The sequence below is a fragment of the Erythrolamprus reginae genome, chromosome Z (assembly GCF_031021105.1).
Source record: "Erythrolamprus reginae isolate rEryReg1 chromosome Z, rEryReg1.hap1, whole genome shotgun sequence".
Classification (NCBI taxonomy): domain Eukaryota; kingdom Metazoa; phylum Chordata; class Lepidosauria; order Squamata; family Dipsadidae; genus Erythrolamprus; species Erythrolamprus reginae.
This window is the reverse complement of record NC_091963.1, coordinates 148,516,630-148,531,760: the sequence shown is the minus strand read 5'-3', so window position 1 is coordinate 148,531,760 and position 15,131 is coordinate 148,516,630. Positions and strand designations below refer to the sequence as shown.

The following is a 15,131-nucleotide window of genomic DNA, read 5'->3' as shown; positions in this document are numbered from 1 at the left end:
TTCTAGGTTTCTATGTTTCTATCTAAAATCATAAAAATCTGACGAGTTATATAAAACCCCTAATTCATTTAAAAACCAATCATCCACAATGCTAGCTAGGGAACTCCGGGAGCCCACCCAACCTGACTGGGGAACTCTGGGAGTTGTAGTCTACCCACCTTAAAGGTTGCTGCCTTTTGAGAAACACCGCTTTAGGATAGAAATCTCTCCCTGCCGATTTGACTCCCTGATTTGGCTTAATGGAGGAAAGAGTTAATCTCTACTTCCGAAGCTCCTGTGAGGAAGACAGGTAGCTAATCCCCGTGTAACAAGCCTCAAGTCACCGTAGCAAATCTTGGCAGCGTGCAAGAGCGAAGAGGGAAGGCCGCAAGAGAACACAACACAAACTGTTGTGCCACCACCTACACCTGTCGGTTTGATCCTGCAGGTAGCCCTCAAATTACGGCCACGACGGAACTCTGGAATTTCCCTTGCTCGGGGAGACCGTTGCTAAATGAATTTTGACCCATTTACAACCTTTCTCACCACTGTTGTTGAGTAGATTGCTGCCGTTGTTAAGCGAGTCCCCCGGTTGTTAAGCAAATTTATTTATTCATTTATTCATTCATTCATTTATTTATTTATTGGATTTGTATGACGCCCCTCTCCGTAGACTCGGGGCGGCTAACAACAATGATTAAAAAACAGCATGTAACAATCCAATTAATAAAACAACTAAAAACCCCTATTATAAAACCAGACATACACACAAACATACCATGCATAACTTGTAATGGCCTAGTGGGAAGGAATATCTCAACTCCCCCATGCCTGGCAGCATAAGTGAGTCTTGAGTAGTTTACGAAAGACAGGGAGGGTGGGGGCAGTTCTAATCTCCGGGGGGAGTTGGTTCCAGAGGGATGGGGCCGCCACAGAGAAGGCTCTTCCCCTGGGGCCCGCCAAACAACATTGTTTAGTCGACGGGACCCGGAGAAGGCCAACTCTGTGGGACCTTATCAGTCGCTGGGATTTGTGCGGTAGCAGGTGGTTCCGGTTCCCCCGTTGACCTCGCTCATCGGGAGGTCGCCAAAGGGGATCGTGTGGACCCCAGGATACTGCAAATAAGTAGGAGTTGCCAAGTGCCTGGGTTTTGATCATGTGACTCTGCAATGGTCTTAAGTCTAGGAAACGGTCATAAGTCACATTTTTTAGTGCCGTCAAAACTTCGACCAGTCACTAAGCAAGCTATTGTAAGTCGAGGATCACCTGTGTATCTTGTATTTTGAGTAAAAGCATAAAGTGGACAGACTATTAACAGGACTGTCTTCTGTCGCATAATTCCCAGCGACCGGTTAGAGCCCACAGGTTCAACCTTCTCTGGGTCCCGTCGACTAAGCAGTGCCAACTGGTGGGGCCGCAGGGGTGGGCCTTCTCTGAAGTGGCCCCAGATCTCTAGGACCAACCATACACTGAGGTCCGTACAGCCCCCCACCCAACTGACTTTCCAGAGACGTACAAACCTGGCTTTGCCAGCAGGCCCAGGAGCCGTGAATGATTGCCACTTCATTTAATTCTGGCCTAATAAAACTTGATTGGGATGTATGACATGGTATGATTGTGTTAGTGAGATTTTAATAGGGTTGTATATTATTGTTATTCGTTGTGATTTAATTGTTTACATTGTTTTTGCTATTTTATTGTTGTAAGCCACTCTGAGTCATTCAGAGGAAGGAAGGAAGGAAGGAAGGAAGGAAGGAAGGAAGGAAGGAAGGAAGGAAGGAAGGAGATAGACAGACAGAGATATAGGCAAGAAAGATAGGTAGGTAGGTAGATAGATAGATGGATGGATAGATAGATAGATAGATAGATAGATAGATAGATAGATAGATAGATAGATAGATGACAGACAGATAGACAGATACAGATAGGTAGATAAGAGAGATGATGGATGGATGGATGGAGGTAGGTAGGTAGATAGGTAGGGAGAGAGAGAGAGAGAGATAGAAGAAAGATAGGATGGATGGATGGATGGATGGATGGATGGATGGATGGAGATAGTTAGACAGACAATCAGGCAGACATATAATAGATAGATAGAGCACTCCCTCGTCCACTCTGGCCAAACCTTTTTCCCCTACTAGGTTTTTAACAAAAGGAAAGGGAGGAAGGAGAGAGGGAAGGAAGAATGGAAAGAGCATAGGGAGGGAGGGAAGGAAGGAAGGGAGAAAAGGCAGGAAAGAGGAAGGAAGGAGTACGGGGAGGGAGGGAAGGATAGAAGAGAGAAGAAGGAAGAAAAGTCTGGGGGAGAGGGGGACAGAGAAGGAAAGAAGGAAGAAAGAAAAGGAAGGAAAGAAAGGCAGAAAAGAGGGAGGGAGGGAGGAGCATGGGGACAAGGGAAGGAGGAAAGGAAGGAAAGGAAAGCATGGACAGAGGGAGGGAGGGAAGGAAGGAAAGAATTAAAGGAAAGAAAAAAGAAAAGGCAGGAAAGAGGAAAGAAGGAAAGAACATGTAGAGGGAAGGAAAGAAGGAAGGGAGGGAGAAAGGCAGGAAAGAGGAAAGAAGGGAAGGAAAACATTAGGAGAAAGAGAGACAGAGAGAAGGAAGGAAAAAAGGCAGGAAAGAGGAAGGAAGGAAGGAAGGAAGGAAAAAAGGCAGGAAAGAGGAAGGAAGGAAGGGAAACGATCCACTTTGTTTCCTCTTCATCGTCACCCCCCTCCCTCCTTCTGCTCTCCCTCCCCTTCTCCGCCTACTCAAACTCACTTCCCTTCCATTCTTGGGGCATCCAGGGCGGACCATGAGCTGGCTAAAGGGGAAACCGAGTCAGCCAGGGGTGATTGATGGGCCCAACCCCTTTTTTTTCAGGCACTTAAGCCTCAGGCTCCCTTCAGCCGAGCGTGAGCGCTGAGCCCTGCCTGACTCACGGGAGGAAAACCCTTCCACGGATGTTGGGGGGGGGGGGGAGGGTGTGTGCGTTTATAAAAAAAGCTCAGTGGTACAAAATAGGGGTGGGGAGTTGGAGGGAAGGGAGGTTGTTTCTCCATCTCAGCCCCATTAAGATGGGTCGACTTTGACTCCCAGAATTCCCCAATTGTGAAATTCTAATTTAACTGTTGGATGAACAAAGTGGAAGACAGAGGGGTTCATAATAGCTACCTCTTCCTTCTTTCTTTCTTTCCTTCCTTCCATCCATCCTCCCTCCCTTCCATCCTTCCTTCCTTCCATCCTTCCTTCCTTCCTTTCTCTCTCCCTTCCTCCATTCCTTCCTCCATTTCCATCGCCTCTTCCTTTCCTTCTTCCCTCTTCTTTTCTTTCTTCCATTCCCATCTTCTTCCTTCCTCCCTTTGTTTTTTTCCTTCCTTTGCATCTTTCCTCCCTCCTTCCCTTCCTCTCCTTCCCTTCCTCTCCTTCCCTTCCCCATCCCCCCTCCTTCATTTTTCCTCCGCCCTTCATTGCTTCCTTTGCATCTCACTTTCCATCCTCCCTCCCTTTGTTTTTCCTCCTACTTCCTTTCCTTCCTTCGCGTCATTCCTCCCTTTCTTTCTTTCGTTCTTTCTTTCTTCCTTCCTCTCATTCCCCTCTCCCTCCCTTTGTTTCCCCCCTCCGTTCCTTCCTTCTCATCTTTCTCTCCTCCCTCCCTTCCTCTCATCCCCATCTCTTTCCTCCTTCATTTTTCCTCCTTTCCTTCCACCGCATGTTTCCTCCTGCCCTCCCTCCATTTTTCCTCTTCCCTCCCCCTGTTCCTTCCTTCCCACCTTTCCTTTCTTCCTCTTCCTTCCTTTCTCCCTCCCTCTTTTCCTTCTCTCTCTCTCTCCTTCCTCTCTTTCCTGGAGGCAAAGACTTGCTTTCGTTCCTTTATTGATTTGATTTGATCTGATCTGATCTGATTTGATTTGATTTGAATGCCACCCCTCTCCTTAGACTCGGGGCGGCTCACAACAGCAATAGAACAATTCATAATAAATCTAATAATTTAAAAAACATTTTAAAAAACCCATTATTAATCAAACATACATACAAACATACCATACATAAATTGTATAGGCCCGGGGGAGATATCTCAATTCCCCCATGCCTGGCTGCAAAAGTGGGTTTTAAGGAGTTTAGGGAAGGCAAGGAGGGTGGGGGCAGTTCTAATATCCGGGGGGAGGCTGGTTCCAGAGAGTCGGGGGCCGCCACAGAGAAGGCTCTTCCCCTAGGACCCGCCAAACGACATTGTTTAGTTGACGGGACTCAGAGAAGGCCAACTCTGTGGGACCTAATCATTCACTGGGATTCGTGCAGCAGAAGGCGGCCCCGGAGATATTCTGGTCCGATGCCATGAAGGGCTTTATAGGTCATAACCAACACTTTGAATTGTGACCGGAAATTGATCGGCAACCAATGCAGACTGCAGAATGTTGGTGTGACATGGGCATACCTGGGGAAGCCCATGATTGCTCTCGCAGCTGCATTCTGCACGATCTGAAGTTTCCGAACACTCTTCAAAGGTAGCCCCATGTAGAGAGCGTTACAGTAGTCGAATCTCGAGGTGATGAGGGCGGGAGTGACTGTGAGCAGTGAGTCCCGGTCCAAATAGGGCCTCAACTGGTGCACCAGGCGAACCTGGGCAAACATCCCCCCTCACCACAGCTGAAAGATGGTTCTCTAATGTGAGCTGTGGATCAAGGAAGACGCCCAAGTTGCGCACCCTCTCTGAGGGGGTCAATAATTCCCCCCCCCCCCCCAGGGTTATGGACGGACAGATGGGATTGTCCTTGGGAGGCAGAACCCACAGCCACTCCGTCTTATTTGGGTTGAGTTTGAGTCTATTGACACCCATCCAGACCCCAACAGCCTCCAGGCACCGGCACATCACTTCCACTGCTTCGTTGACTGGACATAGGGTGGAGATGTACAGCTGGGTACTATCTGCATATTGATGATACCTCACACCTTCCTGACCACTTGCCTCCTTCTCTTGTCTCAGGTGCGAACTCTCCATCGAAAAGTCCACGGTGCTGCAGTCGGAGCTGGAATCTTGCAAGGAACTACAGGCCTTGGAGCCGGAAAACAAGTGTAGGTTCTGGATCTCCTTTGCCCTTCACACACACAACTCGACGGATCCTGAGAAGAGACCTCAGTAGCAGCCGCCTCAAGTGTTAATTTTTCCTAAGTTACTAGGCCTTAAGACTCTACTGACAGCCCATAGAAACCTCTAGAGGGGAACCTCCAATGTTGTTTTAACATCCTTCAAGACTAGCAACTTGAGAGGTACAGGTATTCCTGGGCTTAACCACCACTCATTTGGTGACCGTTCAGAATGACAGCAAGCACTGTTCAAAAACAACCCACAACCGCTTCTCGCACTTACAACCTTCACAAACTTCCCTACGGCCTCACCGTTTAAAATGTGGGCGCGTTATTTGCGCCCCGGAGGGATGGGAAGGTCACATGATCCTCATTCGTGACCTTTCAAGCCGGTTTTCGACAAAGCAAAGTCAAAAAGGTTGGGTGGGTGTTAAGCCCGGATTCACTTAACGACTGCATAATTCGCTTAACAACGTCAGGGAATTCAAAGGGTGAAAAAAAAAGAGTGGTAAATAGCCACTGTTTTCCTTTCCTTAACGGCGGGAATTCTGTTTCCCAGTGCTCGTCGTAAGTTGAGGACTACCTATAAACAGACGATCAAAGAAAACATTAAATGGAATGTTTTAGGATTGTTCTTAAGTGGGACCCCAAGAATTAGGGCAGGTGGGGAAAAGTATGGAGCATAAAGGAAGCTTTTGGCGAATGAATTAACGGCGTCTGAGTTGAGTTGGGTATCTTGATTAAATCTGAATCTGTCCTTTTTTCTTTTTTTTAATCTCAGGGTGCCTACTAACCATCATCCTCCTCATGAGGGCCTTGGACCCCTTGGTATACGAACAAGAGACCCTCCGTTACTTTGCGGCCTTGAAGGTCAGCCTGGGAGAGAACGCCAAAGCCTGGTGTGACTCACACTTTGCTCGGAAGCTAATCTCGCACATGTAGCACGCAACGTTTTACCTCAGCGGCTGGGGATTTTGGTTATTGTCCTCCCAGTTTAATTTAATTTTAATTTAATTGATTTATATGCCGCCCAATCCCATGAGTTACACCCGTTAGATTTGTAGCTATATTGTATTGCTACTGTGTTGTGAGCCGCCCCGAGTCTTCGGAGAGGGGCGGCATACAAATCTGATAAATTATTATTATAAATTATTATTATTATTAACAGAGGGTGGGAATGCAATAAACAAAATAGAGGTGGATTTCAACAAAGTGGAGACAGAGGTGACCAGGAATGCTGGGAATTGAAGTTCATCTGCTTTAAAACCATAGTGGCTAGGGAATTCTGGGACTTGAGATCCACCCAACATGACAAGCATGTTGGCTGAGGGATTCTGGGGGTTGAAGTCCATCCACTTTAAAGAACAGCGGCTGGGGAATTCTGGCGGTTGAAGCCCACCCCTCCTTAAAAAGGCCCTGAGGATGACAAAGCCTGCTGTATCTTTACACTAAAATGATCCGCCCGGATACGTTCCCATGTCAAATTTGTCGACAGCAAACTAATGGTGCTCTCATGCTTGTCTTTCGTCCGTCAGGCCGCAGACCCCATGCGTTCCTCGTACCTCAACGACCTCCGGAGCAAGTTTCTGATTGAGAACAGCGTCCTCAAGATGGAGTACGCCGATTCGAGGGTGGTGGACCTATCCCAGAAGGTAGTTGGAGGGAGGGTCCCAGGTGGTACTCCAAAGAGCATCCTGGGAAAATGGCGATGGTGTGACCGCTTTGGTTAATTCTTGGGGTACCCAAAAATAGAGGAGAGGTATCTCTTCATCTTTTGTTAAGAGCCACCCAAATGTTGAGACGGGATTTGGAATTTTTTTCCCAAATGCTGAGACGGGATTCAAAATTACAGTAGTCCCTCACCTATCGCTGGTGTTACGTTCCAGACCTGGCCGCGATAGGTGAAATCCGCGATGGGGAATTTATCGACTGATAGTACTTATTTAAGTATTTATATTGTAATTGTTTGGTAAGTTTTCATTGTTTTAAGTGTTTATAAACCCCTTCCCACACAGTATTTATTTTAGATGCAGTATTTAAATACAGTATTTACAATTTTAGATTTTTTTTTTTAAAAAAAACCTGCCGATCGAGTTCGGCGGGCTGTTTAAATCTGCCGATCGACTTCCTCAGAAACCCGCGATGAAGTGAAGCCGCAGTAGGTGAAGCGCGGTATAGCGAGGGACTACTGTATCCGGTCCTTCCCAAGGACTTTGGATAGACAGATGTAGTCGTAGGATGTCAGCCCATCCAAGATGAGCTGCCTTTTGCAATTGACCGAGGGGGAATGTTGTCAATGTCTATGGATTGGACTAAATGACCTCTATTGTAGTTCTGATTCGGATTCTAAACTTTGGGGATGGGTTGGTTTTCCACAAACCGGTCCTCAGTGTGAAAAATGGCTGCTAGGTCACTTCTTTAATAGCTTCAAGGCAGGATTAGACAGATTCATGGATGCCAAGTGTATCGGTGGTTATTGAAACGGATGTCCATGTGCCGCCTCTATGTTATTTGAGGCAGGCAAGGTTCCCTTAGGTCCCATTTGTTGGGGGTCAGGGCAAAGGGAGGGTTTTGCCTTCTCTTTCTGCTCAAGATCCCCATGGACAATTGGGTGGCCACTGTGTTAAACAATGCTGGACTCGATGGGCTTTGGCCTGATTCAGCAGGGCTCTTCTTAGGTTCTTATGATGTTCTTTTCAGTGCCGCTGTAATTTCAAAACAGTCACTAAACAAATGGTCGTAAGTCAAGGACTACCTATATTCCTCACCTTTCAGCACACAATGCACAATAGAGAGACAGTGAGACGGATGAACCCACGACCCCTGCTTACAAAAATTAAGCTACGGTTGTACGTGGTAACCACTTCCTCCTTTTGTGGCTTCTAAGGAAATTGGTTCATAAACTAAAATAAGAGGCGAGATGAGCCAACTTCCCCGCATCGGGAATGTTGACCAATACAGAAGATCTTTGACCTGAAAAAAAAAATTAATTTTTCTCCCTTGGGGCGGAACCAGGCGGAAGTTCTGCAGGGTGGGAAACACTAGCAGGTTGTAGCCGGTACGGCCCAATACGGCGTTCCAGTATCGAAAATGGAGCTGCACGTGGAGCTCCAGCTGACCGGTGGGTGGACACACACATCGGTGTGAGATTCAGCTTTTGCCGGAAGCGAAATTTTGTGCAAGGATGTACTTGAGAGTGAGATTTTGGCAATTTTTGCTGGGGTTTTTTTTTGCTTCCGTGCATTCGCGGAAGAAGCAAAAATATTGACGAAAATTGCCAAAATCTTGGTCACGCATGTTGTCCTCACCCATGATTTGGCTTCCGGCATGCCCACATCGTCACCGGGAGCGTTCCGGGAGCGTTGTCGAAGAGGAATCCCTGCCTGGTTGGAAAGTCAACTTTTGGACTCCTTAGGTTTAGAGGTGATATTCAACGGGTTCGGATTAGTTTCGACGAACTGGTAGTAGCAACCTGCATGTGCCATCCGATTTAGGCACGTTTTTAATCCCCGCGCATTTGTGCTAGCTGCGCGTATTAGTAAAGTGTATACACAGAAGGGGCGCAAGCTAGCGTAGTGAGTGCAGGTGTGCGAGCATGCTCACATTTACAAACTGGAAGGTTTGGTTGGGATCTTTGTGGGGGGAAAAAATCTCATAATTGCAGAAGGAGAAACGGAAGGCTTTGGGTGAAGGGTTTGGCCTCATATTGATTTCCCAATGGTTTTTGTAAATTTAGATTAACAGAGTTGGAAGGGGCCTTGAAGGTCATCTAGTCCAGCCCCTCCTCCCTCCCGCCGTGGCCGAGCAGGAGACCTTACACCCTTTTCTGATATTTCTACACCTATTTTTCTCCCCAAGTTAAAGCAGTCACTGGTACTGGGTGCAAATGTCACACCTTTTTTTTAAATTTATTTTATTATTATTTTTTATTAATTTTTTTGTGTGTTTTTTTACAAATATGACATACAAGACAAAAGAAAAAACATACATAAAAACATATACATACAACATTTGGGAAATGAAAGTTTCCCCACTTTTTGGATATTTGATCAGAGAATTTCACTTCTTTTTACATACTATTAATTTTTGAATTCTTTTATTTGACGTGTTGCTTTGCATAATTTTTTATTTATTTCTTTATTGTTCTTTTCTTTAGCCAATCATAAAATTTTGCCCATGTTTTAATCCTGGAAGCCTCACCTTCGTGCAATACAGGTAGTCTTCGACGTATGTCCGTGTCATAGTCCAATGTTTCTGACGCTAAGCGAGGCGATTGCGAAGTGAATTCTTCCTCATTCCGCGCCCTGTTAAGCCAATCACCGCAGTTGTAAAGCGAACAGCACGGTTGTTAAGCAAATCCAGCACCTCCCCGGTTGACTTTGCTTGTCCGAAGGTCACAAAAAGGAATCGCGAATTGGACTGCGTCTGAGTTAAAAAATGCAAAATATGACAAAAGTTGCAATATTGATATTAAAAAATATTAAGAAATCGTGATGGACAGGCGATCAGGTTTACCTGCCTATAAAGTTGCCAAAAAAAGCTGGGACAGGATTCAACGGTTAAAATAATAGTAAAATATTTTGATTTATATCAGGATATTTTTATTTATCTTTAAGTAAAATAATTATATATATAAATATTTTCCTTTTCTTAGGGTCTGACTAGCCTTTGTCACCTGGAACACCTGTTGCTGGTCACACACCTGAATCTCTCCGACAACCTTCTCTCTACCTTGCCCCCCACAGTGGCCATGATGCGTTGCCTAGAGGTAAGACACCCCCACATCCCGCCCCCCGAAAATCAGAGTCCCGAAACCCATCAGCCATGGCTTTGCACAAGTTCTCCTCAAATTAAAAGTGTTCATTTAGGGCAGAGGTGTCAAAACACAAGGCTATATCCGACCCAGAATGTGGTCAGATCTGGTCTGCAGAGCCGTCCTGGAAAATGTTAAGGAGCCGGCCCATGTCGCTTCAGCCTGATCTGCCCAATGTGAAGACAAAATATCAGGCCAGCGGTTTGGGGAGGGGCGCCAAACTGTCCACGCCCAGCCATTTGGCCACAACTACCTAGTTAACAACACCCATGACCCCCCCCCCCCAGTCCACCACAGCCCTGTTGCAGCCCTCAATGAAATTGAGCTTTGACACCCCTGATTTAGGGTGTGTCCAGAATCATGACAGCACTGAGGGAAAATGGACTTACTCAGTCCTCAGAGTTATGACCATTGCAGCTTCTCCATATTCAGCGATGGAAGGAACGTCCGGACTACAATTCCCAGCAAATTCTTGGAATTGGAATTCTGGGAGGAGGCATTCTCAACCTCCAGAGTTATGTTACGTTATGTTATGTTATGTTATGTTATGTTATGTTATGTTATGTTATGTTATGTTATGTTAGTTAGTCAGTCAAACAATTATAGGCTGGTAATTTGTACATATAAAACATTAGATAAGTAATGATAAAAAGTAGACAATAGGACAGGGACGGTAGGCACAGTGGTGCGCTTATGCACGCCCCTTACAGACCTCTTAGAAAGGGGGAGAGGTCAATTGTAGATAGTCTAAGGTTAAAGGTTTTGGGGTTAGGAGTGGAAACCACAGAATCAGGTAGTGCATTCCAGGTGTTGTTTACTCTATTGCTGAAGTCGTATTTTTTGGCAGTCAAGTGAATCTGGCTTCCCCGTTGAATTTGCTTGTCAGAAGCTCTCAAAAAAGGGGAATTTTTACTCTTCTTTGTACCAAAGCTATATTCCCTTTTTCCCATGTACAGAACACGATACAGTACTATCTTACTATACACCGCCGCCACTAACTACAGACTACTAATCACGAACCACTACAAACCACTACTAACCACTAATCACAACAAACCACCGCCCATACCTATGCAAAGGTGCATTACTGTTTATACAATTCTAAACCAATCAGGTTGTAGCTCATTCATCGTGACATTATTAACGGTCGTTAAGTGGAGAACTCGCCGTATCTCTGATTCTCTGCTTGTTTCCTCCCCAGGTGATGGAGGCCGACAACAACCGGATCGAGAGCCTGGAAGGGCTGCCCCCGCTGCCTTCTCTGGAGGAGCTTTCGCTCTGCAACAACCGTATCCTTGCGGGTGGGATGAGGCCTGTCAGGGACGGGGCCTGAGGAGATTGAGAGGCGGTGGGTTGAGATATCTCTGACCAAAAACCTTCCTTAACTCATTTTGCGTTCCTCAGGCATCCAGCGAGCTTCCGCCCTCCGGAGCCTGGTCGACTTCCCCGCCTTGACTCAGCTCAACCTCCAAGGAAACCCCCTGTGCCAAACTCCGGGCATCCGGTCAGAATTGGCCACGCTGCTCCCCAACATCCCTAACATCCTGACTTGATTTTCTGGGGAGGGGGATGGAAAGCACCACAGACCAATTAATTTATTGCCAATTAAAATCATCCCGATCCAGAGGCCTTGTGCTGCGAGTTTATTTGCATGCTTTGTCCTGTGAGTTTGTTTATTGGGATCCTGCCTGGAAGCTGGAAGAGACCTTTGGAGGTCTTCTAGTCCAACCCCCAACCTCGATTAGGAGACCCCATACCAGTGATGGCAAACATTTTAAAATTAAAAATTAAATTTTAAAAATTAAAAATTAAAATTAATTAAAAAATAATTTTTAAAAATTTAAAAATTTAAAAATAATTTAAAAATTTAAAAATAAATTAAAAATTTAAAAATGTAAAAATAATTTAAAAATTTAAAAATAATTTAAAAATGTAAAAATAATTTAAAAATTTAAAAATAATTTAAAAATTTAAAAATAATTTTAAAATTTAAAAATAATTTTAAAATTTAAAATTAATTTTCATTTCGTGTGGCAAACGGATATGGGTGCATGCACTAGCATATGTGCACATACCTACATGCATTCCTTGTTTTTCACGTGTGCGCAAACACCGCCTCGTGCTGCCCCTGCACATGCGCACAATGCCCCCTCTGTCCCCTCATATGCGTGCATGCCTCACTGAAACCTGGGACGGTGAAAAAACTGGCAAACCGGAAGTTTGAAAAAACGGACTTCCGGTTTGCCTGTTGTGCTGTTTTTTACACTGGGGCCTTCAAGGAAGCTCTCCTGAAGGCTCCAGAGTGCGAAAAACAGCAGAATGGGAAAACCGGAAGTCTATTTTTCCAAACGTATGGTTTGCCCATTTTTCGCACTCTGGGGCTTCAGGAAACTTCCCTGAAGGCTCCAGAGGACGAAACGGCCTTCCCCAAGACTGAAAATCAACTGCACAGCGCATGCATGTAAGGCAGCGCCTCATGTGCCGTCCAATATGGTGGCACGCGTGCCACAGCTTCGCCATCACTGCCCTATAGCATTTCAGTCCACTCGCTTCTTAAAAACCTCCAGTGATGGCGCACTCACAACTTCCGGTGGCAGGCAGTTCCACTGATGAATTGTTCTCACTGCTGTGAAATTTTTAGTAATGTGACCAAAACGAGTTGGAGGATTCCAGGTCTGGTCTTACTAAGGCTTTATACTACAGTACTCATACTTCACCTGACTTTGACTTTGGAGGGAGGATTAGAGAAGGAGTAAGAAGGTAGAGGGAAGAGAAGAAAAACAGACTGATAAATAACAGCATAAAATAGGTGCCAAAATTAGGACATTGATTCATGTTTGATTGGGAAAAAAGGTAGAATTATGTATGTTATTGATACGTTTTAAGGTACATGCATTGATGTATACAGTGTTCCCTCGATTTTCGCGGGGGATGCGTTCCAAGACCACCCACGAAAGTCGAATTTCTGCAAAGTAGAGATGCGGAAGTAAATACACTGTTTTTGGCTATGGACAGTATCACAAGCCATCCCTTAAGACTTTAAACTCCTAAATTGCAATTTCCCATTCCCTTAGCTACCATTTAGATTATTACTCACCATGTTTATTTATTAAAGTTTATTTTAAAAAAAATTATTAAAGGGGGACTAAAGTTTGGTGATGACATATGACGTCATCGGGTGGGAAAAACCGTGGTATAGGGGAAAAAACCGTGCAGTATTTTTTAATTAATATTTTTGAAAAACCATGGTATAGACTTTTCGCAAACCCGCGACAATGGAGGGAACACTGTATATGGAAATTGTGGAGACAAAAAAATATTTTACCAAAAAATGTGAATTATTAGGAATAAATGTGAATTGTTATGGATAACACTAAGGGCTCCTTCGAGTTGCACACAAGTACACACTTGTACAGATACAAAGCAATCCATCAATATTGCAGAGTGGGAGGTTAATTCGGGGAGAACATGTGTGGGCCTGCGAGGGGGAAAAAAACGGGAACGCCTCTTAATCCCCCTAAACGATGTACAGCCAGAAGTCACGAAACCTGAGGCTTCTTCCAGCTGGATTTTATTCGCCTTTTCTTATTCTAAATTGGGTGTGGGGGATCCAAAATGTATGTAACATATTTTTGCTAATAATGAAAAGGAGGGGAAACTTCCTCAGTGTGCTCCGTCCCATATTTGGGTAGACGAGGATGATTTGACAGGAAAAAAACCACTTTTATATGCGTATCTATATATATACACACACATACCGAAACACACACACATTGCTTCATTTTTGGGTGGAAGTTATGATTCAGAGGGCTGCGTGCGCCCTGAGTTCTTCGTACACTGGGCTTAGGCCACCTCTCCTGCACAAGGTTGTGTTGTGTGCGAGGAAGTTGTTGCACAGCGTGCTGGGATGTGTCGCAAGCTCCTTCGTGACGCGAGCTTTCAGGCTTATAACACACACACACACGCGCGCTTCTGTGTCGTCTTATCGAAACACCGCCTGGATTTCAAGGCCGAAGTGGTGATGAACTCGTGGACCGAATATCTGACTTCTAGGGAGAACTCTCGAAAGGAGGCCTTTATCAGGCCATTTTCAACTTAACGACCGCAATAGCGCCCCTCATATATGCCGTTAAGCGAGATTTGTTGTTGTGCCACCGCAGCAAAGCAATTCACTGCAGTTTTTAAGGGAGCCATGCGGTCATTCAGTGGACCCGGCTTCCCCCCCGTTTAGCTTAAGTGAGTTTTGATCCATTTTGCAACCGTTGTTAAGTGAATCCCTGCGGTGGTTAAATTACTAACACAGTCGTTAAGCGAATCTGGCTTCCCCTGTGCATACGGGTGGGGGGATCCTCTGCTAATGACAATTTATGGATTTATTTATTTGGGTATACAATTTTTCTTTATTTTTCTTTCAACATACAATAAAACAACATGAGCAATAAAAAACACAGAATCGATGCTTAAAATAATAATATCAACATTCGGAGAGAGAAAAAAATGCTAATAAAATTTTCAATATGTACATTTTATCCTGTTCTTTACTGAGTTAATAACAATATTATAAAATTTATGGATTGATTTATTTATTTGGGTATAAAATTTTTCTTTATTTTTCTTTCAAGATACAAGAAAACAACATGAACAATAAAAACACAGAATCGATGCTTAAAATAATAATTAATAATATTTCTTAGATATGTTAAACATTCGAAGAGAGAAAAAATCGCTAATAATACTTTAAATATGTACTTTTTATCCTCTTCTTTACTGAATTAATTAAAATTAACCACAGATGAGATATATTTCATCTACAAATAACAATATTATAAAATTTATGGATTTATTTATTTATTTGGGTGTACAATATTTCTTTATTTTTTTTTTCAACATACAATAAAACAACATGAGCAATAAAAAACACAGAATCAATGCTTAAAATAATTAATAATATTTCTTAGATATGTTAAACATTCGGAGAGAGAAAAGAGCGCTAATAATACTTTCAATATGTCCTTTTTATCCTCTTCTTTACTGAGTTAATTAAAATTAACCACACATGAGATATATTTCATCTACAAATAACAATATTATAAAATTTATGGATTTATGTGGCTTGGCGAGAAATAGGGTGAAGCAAGCCTTGCCAGAGGGGCGGCATACAAATCTAATAAATTATTATTCTTCTTAAATTATTATTGCCTCATTTTATGACCTTCGTTGCTACCGTTAAAGAGTGGTTAAATTACTAGCACGGTCGTTAAGTGAATCCAGC

The 15,131-nt window shown here is 44.1% G+C and overlaps 1 protein-coding gene across 5 annotated transcripts in view; it reads left to right on the top strand.

Moving 5' to 3' along the window:
• Positions 1-11,483, top strand: part of RABGGTA (Rab geranylgeranyltransferase subunit alpha) — a 38,591-nt gene extending 27,108 nt beyond the window's left edge. For all 5 annotated transcript variants that reach the window (XM_070767390.1, XM_070767392.1, XM_070767395.1 and 2 more), the window contains exons 12-17: positions 4,946-5,034; positions 5,828-5,916; positions 6,582-6,698; positions 9,701-9,814; positions 11,061-11,148; positions 11,264-11,483. In XM_070767390.1, the coding sequence (XP_070623491.1) occupies positions 4,946-5,034; positions 5,828-5,916; positions 6,582-6,698; positions 9,701-9,814; positions 11,061-11,148; positions 11,264-11,412 (646 nt within the window). In that variant the 3' untranslated portion in view covers positions 11,413-11,483. The remainder of the gene's footprint in view (positions 1-4,945; positions 5,035-5,827; positions 5,917-6,581; positions 6,699-9,700; positions 9,815-11,060; positions 11,149-11,263) is intronic.
• The last annotated feature ends 3,648 nt before the right edge of the window (positions 11,484-15,131 follow it).